Consider the following 24,711-nt stretch of genomic DNA (forward strand, 5'->3'; position numbering starts at 1 on the left):
CCGCAGGAATAGATCTATATATAACATTATATGGAGTGTTACCGTTCATGACTTCCCTTCTCCCCCACCCCAAAAGAATTTGAGGAAATGTCATTTGGTGAAGGTACTGAGAAATCTCCAAGAGATCCCTCTCTCCCGCCCAGTACTGCAGTTCCCTGAGTTCTCTGGAAAGGGACAACTGTTGAACTAGGTCAAGTCTGTAGTATAGCAGGCTCTTGTATTCCACAGATGGGAACAAGGATGCTCCTATGCAGGGCTAGTGTCAGGGGGCCGCACACTTGGGCAGTTGGCAGGGAAAGTGGCAGTGATTTTCTCTCTCTCTCCCTCATATATCCTATGTCTTTCAATCTTCCATCCTCCTCCCCCCCACCCCCAGTCTCTTTGGGCTGCAAGAAGCAGAGAAAACAAGCTAATTATAAGTGTCTACATTTATCACTAAGGCTTTGGGGAAGAAAGTTCAAAGGGATCTTGAGTTCTTCAGTGAGAACTTAATTATGAGGAGCTACTATTGTCAGTTCAGATGATATCTACTCCACCTATGTGATTAGGAAGGGGATGCGCAGAGAGAGAGTCCATTGGGACGGGAATCCTAGCACTTTTCTAGGACATCCCCTTATCACAGTGGGGTGGGGGGCAGTATTCATTAGAATGGCTTTTCCATGCTCTCCAAATACTTGTTCATCCAAATATTTGGATGAGCAGCACCCCCCCCCCATGCAATAAAAGGAATATGCTGGGAGGTATTGGGACGTTCCCATGGGCATGCTCTCAGTGCATCCCCTTCTAATCGCATGCATGGGGGTGGTATTGTCCAAACCACACCATTATACACCGTAGTGTGTTTCACCATAAGATTATGTCAGGGACATAGTGGTTTATAAACAAGTGTGGTAGACAACACTTTTTTGACTGATGTATAGTGCAAAATAAATAAATCACTGCTCTTTTAAAGATTGGGGCAGCTGAAGGGTGGGCAGTGAAAATAGTGGTGGTCACAGCTAACTTGGACAGTGGGAGGGTAACATGTAGATATGCCCTGTAAGTGATATTGCCACATGAAATCTTTAGTGGATAACCTGTATGAAAAGTACTCCCTAATGCAATAGAATCACCCTAGTGACAGCTATGACCTTGATATGTATTAGTTCTGCTTTGAATTTTCCTTGCTGCAGCTCTTTGCTTTTGTCTTAGTAGTGATCCTGCTCTTCCTAACCAGTCTTCTTTTCTTCCACTTGCAGTTCCTCTGTCTCAGGGACTTGGCATTTTACTTTATGATAGCTGTTTTTACTTATTTTTCTCTTGTCTTCAGTTTACCTTTTGGTGGTTGTTGGCCATTTTTCTGTAAGTCTGTCCAGTGCCTTTTTTGGATTATTATTATTTTTTAAATCATTTTATGTAGATCATTTTAACTTTCTACTGTTACTAGAATAGCTGTGTAAAAAAACCAGGGAAAATACTGCTAAGCCAAATATTCACACGCACAATTATGTATCAACACAGAAGATAACCAATTCTTTTTTTATATTTTGTAGTGTTGAAACTATGCCCATGAAAAAGTAAGCTTTTTAAAACTGATATTATGGCATGTTAAATGGGAGGGGTTTGTTTTTGAAAATTGAACTTAAAAGATATTTGTAAGCTTATTTGAAATGCATTACATTTCGTTAATACGCCTATGGCATATTGCTCTGCAAAAGTATTATAAATAGTTGAATGCAGAGCACATTGAAATAGTGTTCTCTAGAATTAATTTGCTGAAAATGTCATAATACAGTCCTGGTTTTTCTGCAGACTCCAATAAGGATGTCCCTAGTTAACACTATTTTAAGTATTGAGGTGTTTTAGTTCTCTTATTACATTCTGAACTTTTTGGTGTTTGTAAATTGCCTTAGGCAAAGCATTCTGGGAAAGGCAGTTGATAACATTTTTAGCCTTATTTATTTTAGTTATCATCATCTTTGTAACCATGGTGTGTATGGAGTTGCATCTTATCATTAACACAGTCCTTTCTTGGTATATTTTTATTTTATTACAGTTTGGAAAATGGTAATAATGGTTATCATAAAGAGCATTTATATGGTATACACAATCCAATTATGACAAGGTAAACCAAGTTTGAAACTGCCTGCTTTTTAAGTGCTCTTAATTTGTTGTGTGTTAAACCACTCAACACATTCTGCCCCATTTAAGTTCAATACTTTTTTCTTTTTGCATGACTTACCATTGCTTAACTCTCCCTCCGTAAAATATGCCCTATATAGTATTAGATCTTGTTATTTGCAATGGAATTGCACATATCTCAGTTTTTAAGTCTCTCATGCGTACTCAAAACTTGTAAGGTTTTCATTCCTGTGTAGGAAATTGGACATTTGCAGGATATGTGCTCGAAACTGCAGGCATAAAATATTCAGGACTATTTTTGGAGAATACTACTAGGTAGATCCAGAACTGCTCCCCACTTTCTTGTGCATTTCTAGTTGGCTTCATAATGTTGTGATTTTGTTCTACAGTTTCTGATTTGAATAGGATCACTCATGTGACTAACTGAGATGGAAGCAGCTGTTAGAAAAGCTACAAGTTATTTGAGGATTGAGATGTTCAACAAGAAAAATACATTTCAAAGAATTTATGCTAGCCTTAGTTGGACTTAAAGTGGATTAGAGTTAGTAGATGAGTCTAAATGTTACAAAAATGTATAATTCCCCACCCCTACCTCAAAGTATAGAGGTAGGTTGCATACTTGTATATAAATAGGCTGCATAAGGCCAGCCAAAGTTAGGTTCTGCAAACTGCAAGGTACCTGAAATAAAACTCAGATCATGGAAGAGATCATCAATCTTGCTTATCATTCAAAAGACTGGTCCTGTCTTGCCAGGGACAGATGATGCTGTAGCCATTCCAAAATAAGCAAATACAGCACTAATTTCGAAAATACAGTGAAAATGGTTGTATCTGAAAAGGTGGCTCCATTTACTTTTTCCTTCCCTAACACAAGGTTTTTAAAAAATAGACCTGAGACAGAGTTTGAAACATTGTGTGAATTGCTTTCCCCTGCTCCTGAGTACGAGAGCCTTGCCACTTCCCTTCTCTTTGTACTTAGCATGGTCCTCCTACCCTTTCCCAGTTTTCAGCTCATATAGTATTTTCTTCCTACTCCTTTTAAGTGGTTTTAAGGGGTCTTGTGCCTTTGCTAGTAAATGAGAGACTAAATCATGGTCTAGATTTACTATCAGATTTTCTGATTCTAAATGCATGTGCTAGTTATGCTGAGAGATAACTAAACTACGTGGTGGTTGCTCTTCATGTCTAACCTAGGGATAACAGTTAAAGTACATAAAGGTGAAACTCGGAAAATTAGAATATTGTGCAAAAGTCCATTAATTTCAGTAATGCAAATTAAAAGGTGAAACTGATATATGAGACAGATGCATTACATGCAAAGTAAGATAAGTCAAGCCTTAATTTGTTATAATTGTGATGATCATGGCGTACAGCTCATGAAAACCCCAAATCCACAATCTCAGAAAATTAGAATATTACATGGAACCAAGAAGACAAGGATTGAAGAATAGAACAATATCGGACCTCTGAAAAGTATAAGCATGCATATGTATTCAGTACTTGGTTTGGGCCCCTTTTGCAGCAATTACTGCCTCAATGTGGCGTGGCATGGATGCTATCAGCCTGTGGCACTGATGAGGTATTATGGAAGACCAGGATGCTTCATTAGCGGCCTTCAGCAGTTCTGCATTGTTTGGTCTCATGTCTCTCATCCTTCTCTTGGCAATGCCCCATAGATTCTCTATGGGGTCAGGGCAGGCGAGTTTGCTGGCCAATCAAGCACAGTACACTGTATACTTTTCAGAGGTCCGATATTGTTCTATTCTTCAATCCTTGTCTTCTTGGTTCCATGTAATATTCTAATTTTCTGAGATTGTGGATTTGGGGTTTTCATGAGCTGTACGCCATGATCATCACAATTATAACAAATTAAGGCTTGACTTATCTCGCTTTGCATGTAATGCGTCTGTCTCATATATCAGTTTCACCTTTTAATTTGCATTACTGAAATTAATGGACTTTTGCACAATATTCTAATTTTCCGAGTTTCACCTGTAGATAATGCTTTAAATTTAAATCTTCATAAGCAAATAAGAGGGCTGTTTAAGTTTCCTTGCCTGCAAATTCTCAGAGAGAAACTTAATTTGTGGTATCTAAAACGTATTCAGTTTGTTTAAAAAAAAAGGCAATTCTTTTGCTTTTTAATTTTTATTTTGCATTAATGTTTGCTCTGTATTCAGTGTCTATCTTGTATTATAGCAGTGTTTCAGACTATACATATTGATACAGTATGCCCCCCAAAGATGTGATTGTATGCTTTCTTGTAGCTCTGCAGAACAGTGGTAGTACATACTGGAGATATTAAAGGTAAGTTGCATGGTTTATTTTTGGGTGCTTAAAAAAAAAAAAAGGTTTGGCCTTAAGGATGGATAGCTGGCAAAGTATAGCGCCCCCCTCCCCACTTAGAGACACTAGTTCTCATAATTGGCACCTTAACATCAGGTCTGCCTATCATGAGTCTGGCAGTCTGTCCTCTCCCCCCATTTTCCTGTAATCCCAAGACACTCAGGGAGGTAGCTGTACAGTATGTGCAGCTACCTCCCTGATACAGCTACTAGGGGTGTGCACAAATCTATTTTCTCCCAAATTCAATTTGGGTGATTTGTTTTGTGTCTAAATCTACCCCCCAAATCTATCCTGGATTTGTTTTGTGTCCAAATCTACCCCACAAATCACCCCAGATTGGATTTGTATTTGATTTGATTTGGATTTGGATTGATTTGGACTGCTTATAAAGGTCCTAGGTGTATCAGATTTTGTTGGTGGGTAAATCCCCATGGGTGCCACCTACCACCCAAACCTCAAGGCAGTGGGGCACTTGGTTGATTGTTAACGACATTTTTAAAGTTTTTATTGGTTTTGTATATTTCCGCCATAGGAAATAATGGAGATTTGAAGTCGCCCTATCCCAACCATAACACGGCCCCCAAGTTTTTCTTTAAAAAATAAAAATAAAAAAAGCTAAGCTCTAGCCCTTGTAGAAGCAAAGTTATGGAGCAAAATGTCCCTATGAGGATTAATTGCACACCTTCGTTACTTCTGTTCATTTTTAATGTTATTGGACAGTGCCAACTGCCATGTAGCAACTATACACACACGCACGCACGCACAGGGGTACTCAGTTTATTTTTTAGGCATGTTTGACATGTTTAGATTCTTTGGTGTCTTCATTACACACCTTCATCTCTTCTGTTCATTTTGACCGCACTGCTTTGTGGGTGGGAGTGGGGAATTAATGGCATTCCATGTGCCAACTATCCTCCAAGCCACTGGTGTACTCAGTTTATATTTTAGGAATTTTTGAGATATTTTAGTCTCTTTTGTGCGTAATGAATCCTCATAGGCAGGCCTGCTCAACTTAGGCCCCCCAGGTGTTTTTGAACTACAAATCCCATAATCCCCAGCCACAGTGGCCAATAGCCGGGGATTATGGGAATTGTATGCCAACATCTGAAGGAGGGCCGAAGTTGAGCAGCCCTGCTCATAGGGATTCATTATGAGGAAAGGTTATTAGACACCAAAGATTCTAAACACTTGAAAAAATTCCTAGAACATAAACTGAGTAATACCCCACTGCCTTGCGGGTGGGAGCGGCGTGTAGTTGGCACGTGGCAGTTGATTATAGGCACTATCCAAAGACAGTCAAAATGAATAGAAGAAATAAAGGTGTGTAATGAATCCTCATAGGGATTCATTGAGGAAAAGTTATTATACACCAAAGAATCCAAACACTTGAAAAATAGTGACCACACACTTTGCTCTGTAACTCCACTTCTACAATTGCTAGAACCTAGCTTTTTAAAAATGAAAGCTGGGAATCTGTGGAAATTAATAGGATGGATCAGAATCTCAAACTGATTGAAATCAGACACGATTTGATTTGGACCCTAATCTAGCCAATGGGCCACAGGGGTGATTTGTTCTGTCTCCTAATCACATGAATCAGCTAGATTTGGGTACAAATCGATTTGTACCCAAATTGTTTCGCACATCCCTAACAGCTACTTCCCTGAAATTTCACATCATGACAAGGAAGGACACTTTCCATTATTTTGCTTCTCTTGTAATGTGGCTGTTAAGAAACTGAAACACAAAATAGGGTTTATTGCTGATCCAAAAAAGAATGTCAATGCCAAAAAAAGATCAGAACAAGAAACTAATGTAATAATAGGCTGCCAAAAATTCAGAATGTTCCTGAAAATGGGTATATTAATTTAGTTTACAAGTTCTACATAGAACTACACATATTTAAAATCATACCATAAAAACATTCCTATGCAGACAACAATATAATACAAAATCACATAAAGAAATATATAAAAATGTCCCTTGATAGTCAAAGTAGGCTCACAGTGAGCCAAAATCTTTATGAAGACCGAATGCCTTTCCCCCAAACAATAAGAAGTCTTTTCAAAGTGCGAGAGTCCTTTTCAGTGGGTCATTTCCAACAGGTCAGTTTCAGTGGGTTCAAAATGACCCACTGAAAAGGACTCTCTTACACCTTCAAAAGACTTCTTATTGTTTTGGGGAAAGGCATTCAGTCTTCATAAGGATTTTGGCTCACTGTGAGCCTACTTTGACTACATAGGAAGCTGCCATATTCCAGACCATTGGTTCATCCAGCTCAGTATTGTCTACACAGACTGGCTGTGGCTTCTCCAAGGTTGCAGGCAGGAATCTCTCTCAGCCCTATCTTGGAGAAGCCAGGGAGGGAACTTGGAACCTTCTGCTCTTCCCAGAGTGGCTCCATCCCACAAGAGGAATATCTTACAGTGCTCACACATCAAGGCTCCCATTCAAATGCAACCAGGGCAGACCCTGCTTAGTTAAGGGGACAAGTCATGCTTGCTTCCACAAGACCAGCTCTTCTCTCTAGACCAGCTCTCTTCTCAAGGACATTTTTATATATTCCTTTATGTGACTTTGTATTATATATTATCTGCACAGGAATGTTTTTTATGGTGAGTTTAAATGTGTGTAGTTCTAAGTAGAACTTGTAAATTATATTAATATACCCATTGTCGAAGTACACTCTGAATTTTGGGCAACCTGTTATTACATTAGTTTCTTGTTCTGGTCTTTTTTGGCATCTGCAGTTAGGAAACAACTCTGAATTTTCTCTTCTGACTTCATTTGCAGCCTCTGGAAAGAATGCTTCAGATTATGCTCTGGGAAAACATTTCCAATCCATGGCAAGTTATGTATTTACATGATGAATCCTGACCCCTCTTGTTTGGGGTCTGTATAGTAAATCAATTTTGAATGAATAAAAAAACGACTGAACCTCATGCCAGTAAATGCCAGGCAGGCTCATGGTGACTAGACCACCTGATATCAGTTATTTACTGTCCAGTACCATTAAACATTTGAATTAGTGGTTCGCATTCTTGTTTTCAGTCTGGAGTGTCATGATATTAATTTAGCTTTCACTGGGTTCTTCGGGTTTTGTTTTTCTGTTTCAGATTATGTTGATCAGTCAGAATTACTCAATTTTTGTTAAAATGTTCAGAGATGTTAATACTGTGTATATATAAATCTGTGTTTACATGAAGAATACATTTTGTGTACAGACCCACTTTTGTATCTGTGTTTTTTACAGCTGTCTTGCAGCAGATTTTTTAATACTGTTTGTTATACTTCACAAGCGACCTGTTCAGCATGATCAGTGTGTTTTTGGTGCTGTCAGATGGCCCCGTTTGACTGTAAAAAGTATGGAAACCTGCAGTAACTTGTGTTGTCTTCAGAAAAGTTAATGTAATTGAAAAGTTATTCTGCCCTCTTTCTGAATTATTATTTAATGTACTGCATCATTAAAACCAAAATACATATTTTTCTGAAAGCAATTAGCTTTATAAGTTGTAGACAAATGTGCAAAGGGAAGGGAATAGCAAACGTTCCTCCTTGGAACTTGCAGAAATATAGCCGGGTAGGAGATGTTGAAAGACCTATTCACGTCGTCACAGATCGCTTACTCTGAATGTGTGGTGTCTTATGTACCAGCCTGCTTTGGTTTTGCAACCCCATATTTGATATAACGCCTAAATGTATTAAACGTCCATACATATTTACATGCATGCCTAGCATACAGGCATAATTCCTAATTCACACACCATTTTGAAGAGAGAGCAATGACTCTCATGTCCTGCTGCATATCATGGGTGTTGCTGTGCCACTGCAGGGTTCTACCATGCGTGGTGGTGGTGCAGTGCAATGGAGTGTGCTGTCACTACTGATCACATGTCGTGTGCTTCTTCCATGGGGGGAATTAAAGTAGCACACAAGATGCAATCATACACCACATATATGTGGTAGTGTGCAGGGTAGGTGAGCCAAGGCATTGGATGTACATTCATAGGGATGGAAACCCATTACCCCCAATTCGATGTTACAGCAAAGTGAGGCGATAAGATGGAGGCATTACACAATCCCACCCCATTTCATGGTTGGTTTACTCAACTTGACAACAGTGTGATGTAGGCCTCAAGTTATCACACTCTGCCAAGTTCTTGATAGACTTTAATTTAAGTGCGTTTTGGGGGGAAAGGGAATAGGTGGTATTTTGCTAACTAAATGCAAGGTGTTAAGATTTCAGAAGTATGTGAAAGCCGTTCTTGAATTTGAGTGTGAAAGTTTCTAGTATTACTGACCTGTAATTTCAGAGGGGCTATACATAACTACATGAATGTGAAGAAATACGGGCATCTTGCACTAATAGGTGGCACTGTTTTGATGCCAATCTTGTAGGAGTGCTTTCTGATCTTTCGGCAACAGTCAGCACTGGGGAATTAGTCCTTGCAATGTGTTTACGATCACTGGTTGATGACATAACTAACATAGCATGCATGTTAGGAGTCTCTGCAGGGATGTGACAGGGGCCTGCACACAATTCTCCCAGTCTGCCACATGCTGTGTTGCGCCAGTGGGTGAAATTTCCCAGCTCTGGCTGCAAAATGCGACACTGACCCTCTCTTGCAGAACACTTCTAGAGTATGGGCAGAGCTGGGATGCTTTGCCCACTTGTGCAGTAGCACATGCCAAGTCGGACTGGGAGAGTTGTGTCGGGCCCCTCTTGCCTCCCCAGAGAGCTTCCTAATGCACACACTGTTAGGATATCAGCCACGGAAGTTGTTAATAGGTTTCATTCACATGGGACTCCTTTACTGGAGTTTCTAGCAAGAATTATTTGAGATAATCTTAGGGTTGCTTAATTCTATGAGGTTTACGCATCAGTTGCCCAGTCTGTGCACTTCGGCTGAATTGAGCTTGTGTGTCATGCTTCATCCAGTGAAAGTGTATTTAGCATACCTGTTGAGAAAATGCCACACCTGAAGCATCTCTGACTGAACGGAAATTGGTATAGCATGTTTCACTGACAGGGCAAATGAATTATTGCTACTAGAAAATGTGTAGAATACTTCAATTTGTGTATGTATATATTATATATAATGTTCAAAATTGTAGGATTTTAATAAGTTCTTATTTTTAATTTGATAATGTCCTCAAATCATTTAAATAAAGTGAAAACTTGATTAATATCTGTGTCATTTTTAAATGTAAAAAGCTCACGCACAGGGTTAGAGTTCTGGTTCAGACCAGAAGTAAAATGGATCTCTACTTATTTGGGGAAAGGATTTTTACAATTCATCTTGATGTGATTTTTGCCTACTGTTAAATCTGGATATTCCTAGGAAAAGAATGGGAGATATTCTTTCTTTCTTTATTTTTTGCACTTTATTTTTGTTAGTTTTCTACATATCAATGTGACTTCCAGTTCATCTTTCAGCACAGTTATACTACAACATCCATATTTGCTCTCATGTGAAAATGGGAAGAATGGGAGATATTCATAGTGGCTTGACAACTTGAGAGAGACCTGAGTCTCTGATCACATTCTGTGGATCTGTGTAGTGGTATATGTTGTGAGATTTGCTCCTCTTTCCAGAATGGCAGCCTGTGCCATGTTATAAGCTGCTTTTAAAACTCCCAAGTTTTAAAAATCAGCTTGTGCATAGAATGGAAAAACACTGACTACTGCACTATGCTGGTGGGGAAACTTTGAAATCAGTGGGAAGGACCGCCAAGCATAGTGCATAGCGGACATCACCTCCCACTGTTCACCTCACCCACACTGCTTGGCACTGCCCACTCTTCATATGGTATCCTGGTAAGATGGAGTTGCTTCTCAGAATACGGTAATGCTGGGGTCAGATGGCTGCCCAGACCTCACAGTCTGAAGGCAGAAACTTACCAGCCACTGCAGTGGTGTTGGTGGAGATCAGTATCTGTGGGAATGGAGAGAATGCTCCATTATTCACTCTTCTGAGCAACAGCCCAGCTCCTTTAGACTAGCCAATCAGTCAGTCCTTTGACAGGCAATGGTGGGCTTTGATCCCAAGGAGTGTTACTTTCCTCTCTCCCCTTGGGTGTATTCCTCTTCCACACATCCCTGAAACGGACCCTTGAAAACTAGTTTTCATGCCACATGGAGGCCAATATACCTTTCCCTTGGAAGCAGAAGGGCTGCCTTCTCACACAGCATAATCTTCCAATCCAAGGCCATTCTAAGCAATCACAAACCAGTTGGCACTTACGCTGAGATGTAAAGTAACCATTAGGGAAATCCTAACCTTGCAAAAATTACCTATCTGTTTTTACAACATCTCTCTATCTGGACAAATGTTCTTCTTCAGTCTAATCAGACAAGACCTGACATGGAAAGTGACTATAAGGCAACTGGAAAATAGAAAATGTCATCTGTTAAAAATCCCGTGTGATTTGAGCATGTTAGGTAGGAGCATATCTTTCAGTTATACAACTGCTGTGCTGTGTTAGGGTAGCAAGACTGATCTTGTTTCCTCCCTGAATGTTCGCAGGTTATTTGGCATTCCCTTGAGCTATAAATTATGGCCATATGCTTACGCCAGGGGAGTTTATTTAAAAGGGGGCTGGGTGAGAAAACCACATATAACCCAACTTGCAAAAGTGAGGAGAGAGACTTCTTTGTACACCAACAACCTTTTAAAGGAGCCCAGTTCTGCATCCTCTCACTTGCGTCAAACTGAGTGGTTCTAAGAGATCCAACTCTCTGCTCCACTATGAAGGTGGCCACAATCTTTTTCATCCTTTTTATCAGTTTCATGGGAGGGTTAGCACAAAATCCAAAGCCAAAGAAAAGGAGCCACAGCGAAGAGATACATTTTCTGACTAAAGTTAAAGATGCCTGCACAATGAATATGAGTGGAAATGGTGAAGTGAGGCTAAGAATTGAATGCAGCAATCAAGGCAAGATGTACTGGTGTGAATATACTGGAAAGCCATCCATTTGCCGCCCTTTTAAAAACAACCCAAGGACTTACTGGAATCAGATTGCTCTGGAACTAAGGAAACGGATCAACGCCTGCCATTCAAATCTAGTTCTGAAGCCCACAATGTGTCAGAAAGCTCCTTCTGAAGCTCATATGAAGCAAGTGGCTTCCAACATCAAGCCAAACCCAAATCCTATCCAACAGGCAGATGTCAACCACGCAAAGACAGTCTTAAAGCCGCTAGCTGCTGCAAAGCAGATTAAAGAGAGCCAAGCAGGGAAAAGCTATCTAAAAAAATCAGGAAAAACCAAGCCATCTCCTCTACCTCCTATAAAACCAACCCAACAAGGTCAAGGGTCTGAAAGGTATTCTGAAGCAATGAAATTGGCACGGGAGCATTGCTGGGAGTCGCTGCATAACATCTGTTCCTATATCATCAGCATCTTTAGAGGCTGAGGAGGAAAAGGTAAACTTGTCTATTAAACTAAGGTGCAGCCTTGTGTGTTTAGAAGTACTTTCCAGAAGTATAATTTGTTCCCAAGAGTCAAACAAACCAAAAAACAAATAATGGAACTGTAATTTTAAAAGTGGGTGTGTGTCAACACTACGGAGAATGTTGAAATTCTGTCTATGTGGCCTAAGACACACTGATTTACTAGTAGATGCTGGAAATGACATACAGCAGTCCAAAATTTAAGACCAAGTGTTGATCTCATAATAGAAGGCTAGCATTCCAGCACAAAGCAACTAAGCTGCACATGGAAGTATGTGTGTGGGGGCGGGGGGAGGGAATAGCATGTGGATGCTTAAACCTATGCATATAGAATGCAAGCTGAATTTATTGGTATGTGCATATGAAGCCACTTTTGTCATTATTAGAGGAAAGGCTCGCTCTACTTGTGCCAAATGGCATAGGAAGTATACCAATGCAAGCAATTAAAGACCTAGCAGTGTTTAGACTGAAGATGCCATGTGTCAAATACAGCAGCTTTCTGAATTACTGGTTACTTCTTCTTTTGCAGGGCAAAATTCTTACAGTTGAGAAGATCCCAGAAGTGTGGCCTTCCCAGCTGAGTTTCTATACAATTTTCATTTTTTGTGTGCACCTGAATTTTTTTGTAACAGTAGATCAATTTTTATATGTTTGTAATAGAGAGATGGCATACAGCACGTGCCAGTTTGATCACATTGTGTATTAAATTATACTGTGTGGGCATATTAAGTGCTCATTGAAAACTGAAGATGGGCACTATAACTATTCCAGTTTCTACAGCTAATTAAAAAAAAAAAATCAAAGCCATCTATTTGTGTTTCTTTATATATGCTGTGGGGATCCTAAGTCCAATTCCCATTTCAGAATAACCTTTTAATGGAACTGGAAAAAAGAGGTAAATCTTGTAATGAAGAAAGAAGAATTAAGCTGCAAAAATAATCGTAATTTAAAGTACAATCGTAAGGTAGTTGATCAAATTGCTTCTCAAGCACAGGTTCTCCTGATCATCCCAAAGCAATATATAAACATGACTTGAATTAGAATTCTGTTGAAGTCAATAGCGACCCTCTTCCGAGATCCGAGCCATTGCTTCGCGGCTTCTTCCTGCTCCTTGAAGGTCAAGCAAGTCCTAGATAATGTGGGAGGACACACAATACAGCCCTATGAGCATCGTTCCTTTTAAAAATATGAACTATGCTCCAGCCAGTTTAAGCAGTTAAGCATTTCAGTGAGGCTGGAGCTAAAGAGCCCTAGGCAGAAAGATGATAGCCATATGTGCTGTTCCACAATAGACTTGCCATAATAATGGGTTTGTGCAATAGTGCTAGGATGAAAATAGTAGTTCCCATACTTCTGCTTGGATGGAGGTTGCTCAAGTAGCAAAACATTTTTGAATTTAGTATTGTGTTTTTCATGCAGTGCTCTAGTATGAGCCCTTCCATGAGCAGAAGCTACTTATCATAGGGAAGGACAGATTTTGGATCTGAACGATCTGACTGGGCATATGCTTAACACTTAGATTGTAATCAATTGCTTCTCGGCCTTTTGGCCAAGATCCTGTCTGTCTGAACACACTGAAATCAATGAGACTGTAGCCCTCTAAAGGCATTAGGTTGTATGTATGTACACAGCAGTGTTCCCTCTAAAACATGCACGCATGCATGCGCTCACACATTTTTGATGTCTGCTCAATTAATTTTAGATTTCCACTCAGGTTGAATCAGGAAGGTCCCACTCTGAATGCACACACTGCCTTGATACTGCCACCCAGAACAAAACTCAATCCACACAGAGATGGAAAAAAAATTAGAGAGAAGTTTGGTAATAGCTACTGCGTAATGGAATGAATGAGTAGACTTGATTGGCTGAATGGCTCTCTTTGTTTGCTTCAGGTTTACAAGTGAAGGTTTTAGCCTTTAAACCAGATCACTTTGGACTAGAATAGATCATGTCTGTATTTTACAGCTCCTGGTTGCACATAGAGATGTGCAAATACACCTGTGCCTCCAGTTTCTGCAAATAGCAATGGTGGGAATAGGGTTTTTTTGCAATGCATATTGCTCTTGCCTCACCACTGCAATGTGCCCATAGATATTTTCTACATAGACTACACTTACTACAGGGCAAATAACAGCTTCAGGGAGCAATTCTTGCCAGGAAAATGCCATGGGGGAAGGGAATAACCCTTCTCCAACCGCTGCTACTTGCCAAAACTTCAGAGATGGAGATTCATTCATGTATCTCCATCATAATGTGTACTTTGGCCTCTTCCTTGAATTTGTCTCTTCCTGCTGCCTGCCAAAAGGAAATTTCAATCTGTTTTTCTTGGAGTTCCTGATTGCCCTCTTCGCTTCCTTTGGACAGCACTGCATTTTCACTGGCTAGCAGGCACAGTGGCTATAGGTGTATATATCACACATATTTTCCTTCCATGGATGTAATTCTGGATCGCTATGTAGCATTAATTTCAGTGCGTAAAACATTCCAGCTACAGAGCCTGAAAGCTTTCCTGCTCCCCTCCATTCCCCACTCCCTTAGCAAAGAAGACAGGTTATTCACTATATAATGATCATGGCCCTGGGAAGGGATTGCTATATAATAAAGTGCTTGTGGAAACATAATTGTATTTTATTATTTATTAATTTTTATACCGCCCCCATCCAAAGGCTCTGCTTTTAATTCTGCTTCTAGCAATAAGAGAGATTTACAATAGGGATATCACACTGCAGCCCTTCTGCAGATGTTGGCCTTCAGTTCCCATCATCCATGGCCACTGGCCATTATGATTGGGGATGATGGGAGTGGTAGTCCAGCAGCAGCTGGTGGGCTGCAGTTTGGGACCCCTGATTTTTAAAATAATATTTCTTATGATCATCCACTGAAGCCGTAGAGGCAGTGTCAGGGCCATATGTAAAGGTAAAGTTGTGCCGCCGAGTTTGTGTCAACTCTTGGTGACCACAGATCCCTGTGGTTGTCTTTGGTAGAATACATGAGGGGTTTGCCATTGCCATCTACCACGCAGTATGAGATGGTGCCTTTCAGCATCTTCCTATATTGCTGCTGCTTAATATAGGTGTTTCTCATAGTCTAGGAAATATACCAGTCAGGATTCGCACCAGCAACCTCCTGCTCCCCAGGCAGGTTACTTCCCCACTGTGCGATTGAGTGGCTATATGTAGATTAAGGATGTGCAAAATGTTTCAACTGAAAATGGGCTGTTTTGAGTATCTCAAGCTTGAAACAAATCAAATGTTACCATGGGCAACTGTGCCCCCATTGGCTGGGTGAATGCTACATTTGCAGTGCTTGTGTGGATCTAAGCCTGAGAGAATCCATGGAACCTTTACTTGACCAGTCTTGTTCATAATGTAATGCACTCTATTAAACTAGATGCAGGTAATGATGAAATAGGTTCTGTGGAAGGTTCTTGCAAAGTCTATTTGCACCTGTGTTTACACTTCCAACTGACTCATAGATGACTCTCATGAAGGTATTGCACAACTTGCTCGCATACCTACAATCAGATCCTTGTAGCCCAGCAACTAATTTCAAGGCATGGAGTCAGTCACGGGCATTTTCCATGCATCTTTGATATTCCTGTTACATTATTAGGTGGCAAGCAGAGGGGAGAGTGACTTCTACTTCTGAAACTGTATTTATTAGATTATTATTTTTAAATAAAAATCCTCCTTTTCAACCAAAGTTATCATAAGAACAGCCCTGCTGGATCAGGCTCATGGCCCATCTAGTCCAGCATCCTGTTTCACACAGTGGCCCATCAGATGCTGCTGGAAACCTACAGGCAGGAGTTGAGGGCATGCCCTCTCCCCTACAACTGGTACTCAGAGGCATCCTGCCTCTGAGGCTGAAGATAGCCTATAGCCCTCCGACTAGTAGCCATTAATAGACCTCTCTTCCATGAAGTTATCCAAACCTCTCTTAAAGCCATCCAGGTTGTTGGCTGTCACCACATCTTGTGGCAGAGAATTCCACAAGTTGGTCATGCATTGTGTGAAAAAGTACCTCCGTTTGCTGGTCCTAAATTTCCTGGCAATCAATTTCATGGGATGATCCCCATACAGTTCCCAACAATTATGAGTTTGGTTTTTTTTAATTATAACTTTAAGGTCATTTACACAACTGGGCAGATGGGGTGGCGCAGAGAGGGGGGAGGCTGGTTGTACCACACTGTGTCCCACAGCACAGAGCTCCAGAAGCCGGGATGCTGCATGGATAGCGCACAATGCACCGTGCGATGTGTGCAATGCATTGGGGGATTCCCCTAGGTGAGGGGCACTGTAGGTGCCCATCCCTTTTCCAGTGGGACGGAACATCGCCCCAGTGAACACACTCTCCTGGAGCCCGTGTTAAAGGTTTGCTCGAGCCCTTGACCCTGGCTAAGAGCCAGGTTTCAAAATGGGGCTAGACAATACTGCCCCGCCACAATCAGGCGCGATTCTGGAAGTTCTGATGCACAACCTAACCAAGGCTGGGCTTCCCATATAGCTTCTATATGTTTGCCACCTTGGATGCCTTTTGACTAACACATTTTTAAAAATAAAATGCACGACCCAATCCATGGGGAGAGGTGCTATACAAAAAGGAGAATAAAGATGCAGTCCCTGTACGCAGGCTCTAAAAAGACAAGGCACACAAGGGAAGGGCCGTGGAGGTAAAAGGCAGGAAGGGAAATTCATTTTAGCCAGGCCAGAATAGAGAGAGGTAACTTATCAGGCATGAATTATTTATTATTATTATTATTATTATTTCTTGTTTACACAATCAGACAGGTGTTATTGACTGGTTTGTTTTATCCAGACATCGAGTCCTTCCCAAGGACCTGGGATGCCAGAATTTTATTGTCAATGGTTATAGATATCGTTGCAGAATATAGGCTGTTCCCAGTAAAGCTGCTTTTTGTAATTGGCTGATGGTGATTGCTGTGGCCCCTATGGTGTTGAGGTGCTCTTCAAGGTCTTTTGGAACTGCACCCAGGGCGCCAATTACCACTCGGATTATTTGGGTCTTCTTCTGCCACAGCCTTTCAATTTAAATTTGTAGATCTTTGTATTTGGTGATTTTTTCTATTTCTTTTTCTTCTATTCTGCTGTCCCCTAATATTGCTATGTCGATTATTTTGACTTGTTTTTCTTTCTTCTCGACTACAGTGATATCTGGTGTATTGTGTGGCAGACGTTTGTCTGTTTGTAGTCGGAAGTCCCATAATATTTTTACATCTTCATTTTCTTCAACTTTTTCAATTTTATGGTCCCACCCATTCTTGGCTACAGGTAGCTTGTATTTTTTGCAGATGTTCCAGTGTATCATCCCTGCTACCTTGTCATGCCTTTGTTTGTAGTCAGTCTGTGCAATCTTCTTACAACAGCTCATCAGGTGGTCTACTGTTTCATCTGCTTCTTTACAAAGGCGGCACTTGCTGTTTGTTGTTGATTTTTCGACTTTTGCTCTTATTGCATTTGTTCTTAGTGCCTGTTCTTGTGCAGCCAGTATTAAACCCTCTGATTCTTTCTTCAAGTTGCCATTCTTAAGCCATTGCCAGGTCTTGGTGATGTTCCACTTATATTGTGTAAATATTGACCATGCAGGGGCTTATTTCTCCATTTTTCTGCTCGGTTCTTGACTTGTTCTTTCTTGTAGGCCTGTTTTGTTTCATTGGTGTTGAATAGTTTCGCGTTCTTGACCATTTGAAGTGCATCTTCTTCACTTTCCCTTATATATTCTTCAAGGCCTCTTTTCTCTTCCTCTACTGTTTGATGGACTTGCAGCATTCCTCTTCCACCTGAGCTGCGAGGGAGGTATAGCCTATCTACATCACTGCGGGGGTGCAGAGCATGATTGATGGTCATGATTTTCCTAGTCTTACGATCTAGCGTCTCTAGCTCTGCCTGGGTCCAGTCTATTATTCCTGCAGTGTATCTAATAACAGGTATAGCCCAGGTGTTTATGGCTTTTATGATGTTCCCGCCATTGAGTTTGGACTTGAGGATTTTTCTAACTCTCCTGATGTATTCACTTCCAATTTTTCTTTTAACTTCAGTGTGTGCGATGTTATCAGCCTGGAGAATGCCCAAGTATTTGTAAGGTTCTTTCTCTTCCAGGTTCTTGATGTTGCTTCCATTGGGCAGTTCTATTCCTTCTGTTTTTCTTATTTTTCCTCTGTTCATTATTAATGCAGCACACTTGTCTAGTCCAAACTCCATTGCTATATCGCTACTGAATATACGGACAGTGTTTAGCAGTGATTCGATTTTTGACTGGGACTTTCCATACAACTTCAGATCGTCCATGCACAGCAGATGGTTGATTTTACTGGATGTTTTAGATGTTTGGTATCCGAGGCTTGTTTTGTTTAGTATTTGTGAAAGTGGGGTCATGGTGATTACAAACTATTATTATTATTATTATTATTATTATTATTATTATTATTAATAATAATAATTCAATTTCTATACCGCCCTTCCAAAAATGACTCAGGGCGCTTTACAAAGAGAGATAACAAAGAAATAAGATGGCTCCCTGTCCCCAAAGGGCTCACATTCTAAAAAGAAACAGAAGACACACACCAGCAACAGTCACTGGAGGTACTGTGCTGGGGGTGGATAGGGCCAGTTACTCTCCCACTGCTAAATAAAGAGAATCACCATGGTAAAAGGTGCCTCTTTGCCCAGTTAGCATGGGTCCACTTGGGATCAATCAAATCTTCTCTTGGTGGTATTTGGGGTGATAGTGGTGCAACTCCACTATCCTTCCCTTCACTGCTGTAGCCACAGGGCATCTAACCATGGCAGCAGAGAGCTTTCTGGGACGAAAAGGGAGGCCAGTTCTAGTCTTGGTATTTCTGGCCAATGGCGGCAGCCCACAACTGTCATTCCCTTTCTATGGTGGCCTTCCTGGCGTCAGGAAGTAGAACTTCCCAGCCACTCCTAGCAGAGACCAGTGTGGCCTCAATAGCAAATAATGCAACATATTCATCTGCTTTGAAGGAGAATTCTTCAGGTAAATTTCAGTTCCGTGAACCTGAAACAAGGAACAGTAAACCATACCTATGAATAACAAGGGAAGGGGGAACAAATGTGTACTGTATTTCCCTGAATCAAAGACTAGTCAGTTTCCACCCAAGTTTTTTTTATTTATTTCAGGCCTTAAATTCAGAGTCCTGTTCCTGTTGAGTAAATGCAGGTATAGGTAAATTTAACCTCTACTTTTTAAGGAGGTCATCTTAAATTCAGAGTCATCTTTGATTATGTAAATACGGTACTTGAAGCAACACTGAATGTATAGGCAGAAATTACTCTCAGGTATTTTAATCAACAAAATAGTTTTTGATTGCTTACATCGCCAGTAAGTAAAAGAAAGGTGCTCTGTTGTCTCATGACTAAAACCTCTGTATGGCTAAAGCAATTAGGAAACATACCACAGGAAGAAATACATCCTGCAGGTAAATTGGCTAGGCAAATGGATTTTATAGCACATTTCATCAAATGGAGCAGGGCCCCAGCCATAATAACTCAAATATCAGCTTTCTTTCCCCTGCTTGATGCTGTACAGTGGTTGTTTTAAACACTAAGTGCCATTTTCTATAATGCTTGCCCTTTGTGTGCCATAAGAGAGGAGAGCTGGTCTTGCGGTAGCAAGTATGAATTGTCCTCTTTGGTAAACAGGGTCCACCCTGGTTTGCATGTGAATGAGAATACATGTGAACACTGTAAAATATTCCCCTTAGGGGATGGGTCTGCTCTAGGAAGAGTATCGGCATGCTTGCATGTAGATGGTTCCAAGTTCCCTCTCTGGCATCTTCAGATAGGGCTGAAAAAGACACCTGCCTGTAACCTGTTGCTGCCAGCCTGTGTAGCCTAGATGGACCAATGATCTGACTCAGTATATGGCAGCTTCCTATGTTTCTACTCCATGTTCGAAAGTTATGAGATCAGTTCCCTGTACAATATTTGTTTGCCCACTGGGTGGCAGTGCAGCTGTAGGACAGACCAGGAATCCTGAGGGAAACCTCTATTCTGCGCATCCCTTGCCCAATACACATAGGACTGTCTGTATAATGCATGGGGAACAACTAGCAGACACATGCTATTGGCACTGCATACTATTACTAAGGCCAAGGTAATGTATTCTGTTCCTTTTCCCAGCAACTTGTGTATGGAGTGCTTAGTGTACAAAATGTGTTAAAATTTCCATCCACCTTCATAGCAGCATCCAAACAGGGAGTTTCTCGCATGTTGACCAGGAGAGAGAACTTGGGGTTGTGGTGGACCCCTCGTTGAAAGTGCTGACTCAGTGTGCGGCAGCTGTGAAAAAGGTCAATTCCATACTAGGGATCATTAGGAAGGGGACTGAAAACAAAAATGCTAATATGATAATGCCCTTATACCGATCTATGGTGTGGCCACATTTGGAGTACTGCATGCAGTTCTGGTCATCGTATCTTAAGGAGGACACTGCAGAACAGGAACAGGTGCAGAAGAGGACAACCAAGATGATTAGGGGCCTGGAGCACCTTCCTTATGAGGCAAGGCTACAGCATCTCGGGCTTTTTAAGACATGATAGAGGTATATAAAATTATGCATGGAGTAGACATAGTGGATAGAAAGAAATATTTCTCCCTCACTCATAATACTAGGAGTCATCCCATGAAATTGAAGGCTGGAAAATGTAGGACCAACAAAAGGAAGTACTTTTTCACACCGCACATAATCTATGGAATTCTCTGCCACGGGATGTGGTGATGGCCACTAGCTTGGATGGCTTTAAAAGGGGCTTAGACAAACTCATGGAGACCCCACCACCACCACCACCACTTTTGAAGGCCACCTGGAAAGCATGATTTGGCTAAAACTGTACAGACCAGCGGCTGTCCTCTGGCTGTCCACTAATTCTACAGCTGCAACATCATCTAGTGGGCAGGTGCATTTCAAGAAGGGTCCCCCATAACTGAAGTTCTGGAGGCAAAACTCACTTCACGTTTTATTTATTTTATTTATTGTTAAATTTATACACCACCTTCCATTCAAAACAATCCCAAGGCGGTTTACACAAAAAATTAAAAACAAGACTATAAAAAAAGATACAATTAAAATATTAAGCTAAACTATAAAACAAATTAATTTTAAAGATTTAAAATACAAACATAAAAACTGTACAAAATACAAAGAAGCAGCAGTATTATTATTACATTTATATCTCGCTCTTCCTCCAAGGAGCCCAGAGCGGTGTACTACATACTTAAGTTTCTCTTTCACAACAACCCTGTGAAGTAGGCTAGGCTGAGAGAGAAGTGACTGGCCCAGAGTCACCCAGCTAGTATTATGGCTGAATGGGGATTTGAACTCGGGTCTCCCCGGTCCTAGTCCAGCACTCTAAAAGCCTGGGTAAAAAGCCAAGATTTAATGTGCTTTCTAAAAACTGTGATGGAGACTGAGGAGCTAATAGCCACTGGGATTGCATTCCAGAGTTTGGGGGCAGCAACAGAGAAGGCCCTGTCCCACGTGCACGACAACCGAGTCTCCTTTATTGTCGGCACCTGACAATGTTCCTAGCTGCATGCATAAGCATTAATTGTAATGGAATGCTTCCTTTTCAATCAACATGAATGTCACTATGCTATGTAAATGAAATGAGAAGCTGCAACTAAGAAGAATGGGGGAAGGCATCAGTAAGACCACTCAGATTGTGGGTGACAGAATGGAAAAGAGAAAAGTGTCCTGTGCTTTCTTAAATAGTGGTTTGAATAAGGGCCTGTGTGCAGGTTTTATTTCAGGGCTGAGGGGCGGGGAGAAGTGCCTGCAACTGTTCAATGGACATGAGCATTTGTCTGTTTTGCATTGGGCCATCCTCAGGTATCTGGCTCTTCCTGTCTCCAGGCTATTCTAAGAAGCACAGAGGCAAAGGCAACTGAAGTCCATCCACAAGGGGAGAATTCTGACAGACGTTCACTTGCTATTCATGCTAGAGGAGGAAAGGGTTAAAGAGCCCTTTGCTGGAGTTTGAGCTGAGGAGAGAGTGATCGAAATCTGTGTTTTAATTTATGTAAAGCAAGATTGACAGCCAAAGCGACTTACAATTAAAATGCACACAAAGGTACAAGTACACAGAACAGGGATATAGGAGGGTGTGTATAGCAAAGTCTTCTGGTCCATGGTGATGACACTGTCCAGATTCCAGGTGCTTCCTTGTAAAGGGAAGGAGCAAAAGGAGTTGCCGATGACTCTGAGGCTGGCTGACAGCCAAGATGCCAACCCACCATTAACAGGGAGGGATGGTCTGCAGGAACAGAGGGTGTGCTGCAGTCTGGCTATGACTCCTGGGCTCCCAGTTATCGATCTCCTGTTCTAAAATGGAATTAACCAGATAATTTCAATCTGGCTTCCGCCCCGGGTATGGGACTGAGACTGCCTTGGTTGCTCTAGTGGATGACCTACGCCGGGAACTAGACGGGGGGAGTGCGTCCCTGTTGGTTCTGCTGGACCTCTCGGCGGCGTTCGATACCATCGACCATGATATCCTTCTGGGCCGCCTCTCGAGTATGGGAATCAGAGGCACTACGTTGCGGTGGTTCCGGTCCTTTCTTGAGGGGAGGGTCCAGAAGGTGGTGCTGGGGGACTACTGCTCGGCCCCGTGGGGTTCGGTCTTGTCCCCCATGCTGTTTAACATCTACATGAAGCCGCTGGGAGAGGTCAACCGGGGATTTGGACTGAGTTGTCAGCAATATGCGGATGACACTCAGCTCTATCTCTCCTTGTCATCTGATCCTAGGGAGGTGGTGGATGTCCTGAATCGGGGGCTGGAGGCCGTGATGGGTTGGATGTGGGCTAACAAACTGAAATTAAATCCAGACAAGACGGAGGTAATGTTCGTCAGTAGGAGAGCCAATCGGGATGAAGAGATTTTACCGGTTTTGGATGGGGTTGCACTCCCCTTGAAGGAGCAAGTATGCAGCTTGGGGGTACAACTGGACACGGCTCTGCTTTTGGAAGCTCAGGTGGAGGCGGTGGCCAGGGGTGCCTTTGCACAGCTTCGGCTGGTGCGCCAGCTGCGTCCCTTTCTCAAGAAGGCAGATCTGGCCACGGTTACCCATGCCTTAGTCACGTCGCAGCTGGATTACTGCAACGCGCTCTACATGGGGCTGCCCTTGAAGAATATCCGGAAACTACAGCTAGTGCAAAACGTGGCAGCGAGGGTTGTATCCGGAGCTGCCCGTTGGGACCATATCACCCCCATTTTGAAAGAGCTGCACTGGCTGCCGGTTCGTTTCCGGGTCGAATTCAAGGTGCTGGTTTTGACCTTTAAAGCCCTAAATGGTTTGGGCCCGGGGTATTTGAGGGACCGCCTGCTCCCAAGGGTTGCTTCCCGCTTGACGAGGACATCTGAGGGGGCCCTGCTCCGGATGCCGACAATGAGGGAGGCCCGGCTGTCGTGCACTCGGGACAGGGCCTTCTCTGTTGCTGCTCCTAGACTCTGGAATGCTCTCCCAGTGGCCATTCGTTCCTCAGACTCCATCACGGCTTTTAGAAAGCTTTTAAAGACTTGGCTTTTTACCCAGGCTTTTACATGATTGTTTTTACTGCTGCTTCTGTGTGTTTTTATCTGTTGTATTGTAAATAAAATAAAATAAAATAAAATAAAATAAAATAAAATAAAATAAAATAAATAAATAATTCATATACACCCTAAAAGGTGGCTCCAGGGTTGGTCCCCAGGTTACAGGGACCTTTGGAAACATGCCTGTGGGGTGGGGGTCATCCTCCTCTCCACCCAGGAGGTCCAATCCTCTCTGCCATGCTACCCAAGAGAGAGGGTGAGCAAGTGGGCACATGTGCTCACTACAGGGAACCCCACTGAGCCCAATTCTCCCTGCTGCACCTCCCCACAGAGAAAGGAGTTGAGCCCTCAGTGGTGGTTACTGCTTGTAACTGTCAATCACTGGCCCACTTTTGCAGGTGGGCTGTGATAAGCTGCATTTAGAAAGCCCTGTTTAACCTTTGCTTAGCTCCTAATACCCTTGAAACCATTGCAGGCCATTGGAACCAAAGCTGGAACTCTTGAGGACTGCTGGGAACTGGAACAAGCCTGGCTCTATGTGTGACCTTCAAGGTACAGCAATAGATGTTTTGAACTACAAGATGGCTGAACCACTGAGCATAATTAGATTTCTTTGTAGTGGTCACCGTACCTCAACAACTGACTTCATGCACACATTGGAGCCCAATCAGGAACCTTCCAAGCTGTTCCACAATCTCTATTTTGCTGGTAGCCATGCCCCCATTCCCTGCTTCAAAGGAAGGCTAATCCCTGTTACTCCTTCAGTTCTTTCATTCATTCATATCTATCTGTCTATCTATCTATCTAACTAATTTGTACACCTCCCCAAACTTCTGTTTCTGGTTAACATTTAACCTCGCTGTGCTCGCTCAGAGAACTTTCCATAGCTAAGTGACCTTACTTTCCTATTTATTTGGTTTTTTTCTCTTTTCTTCACTCATGTACATTTCTCTCTCTCCATTGTTTGGCATTTTTATTTACTCTGGTTTCCCACCCCTCACTTTTTGGGGGTGGGGGTTGTTTCCAGAAATGGTACAGTGACAAAGATATCCTTTAAAAGATGCACACAGTGGGGGATAATTTTACCTTCTCCCTCTCAGGGGAGTTGCTGGAGGAGGTGGTGGTGGTGGGGTCCACGGAGGCGCCCCCTCCCCACGCCAACTCTCCTTATGCCCCTCCTCCAGCTGGTTTGGCCGGTTTTCGGCCTTCTCTGCTTGGCA

General features: G+C 42.0%; 2 protein-coding genes across 18 annotated transcripts in view; both read left to right on the forward strand.

Annotated features, from left to right (window-relative positions):
• PROM1 (prominin 1) overlaps window positions 1–9,654 on the forward strand; it is a 129,879-nt gene extending 120,225 nt beyond the window's left edge. For 9 of the 17 annotated variants that reach the window (XM_053254110.1, XM_053254114.1, XM_053254116.1 and 6 more), the window contains 4 exons: window positions 1,533–1,556; window positions 2,036–2,104; window positions 4,389–4,428; window positions 7,261–9,654. In XM_053254110.1, the coding sequence (XP_053110085.1) occupies window positions 1,533–1,556; window positions 2,036–2,104; window positions 4,389–4,407 (112 nt within the window). In that variant the 3' untranslated portion in view covers window positions 4,408–4,428; window positions 7,261–9,654. The other 8 variants (XM_053254119.1, XM_053254115.1, XM_053254123.1 and 5 more) reach the window with 6 other exon arrangements.
• A 294-nt stretch (window positions 9,655–9,948) lies between these two features.
• Window positions 9,949–12,701, forward strand: FGFBP2 (fibroblast growth factor binding protein 2). Its single transcript, XM_053252007.1, has 2 exons — window positions 9,949–11,892; window positions 12,449–12,701. The coding sequence occupies exon 1, from the start codon at window positions 11,217–11,219 to the stop codon at window positions 11,880–11,882; it is 666 nt and encodes a 221-aa protein (XP_053107982.1). The 5' UTR covers window positions 9,949–11,216; the 3' UTR covers window positions 11,883–11,892; window positions 12,449–12,701.
• Window positions 12,702–24,711: the final 12,010 nt, after the last annotated feature.

Source organism: Hemicordylus capensis, chromosome 5 (genome assembly GCF_027244095.1).
Source record: "Hemicordylus capensis ecotype Gifberg chromosome 5, rHemCap1.1.pri, whole genome shotgun sequence".
Classification (NCBI taxonomy): Eukaryota; Metazoa; Chordata; class Lepidosauria; order Squamata; family Cordylidae; genus Hemicordylus; species Hemicordylus capensis.

Coding starts and splice junctions, on each gene's coding strand:
- FGFBP2 (XM_053252007.1), top strand. CDS start 11,217: ATGAAGGTGGCCACAATCTTTTTCATCCTTTTTATCAGTTTCATGGGA.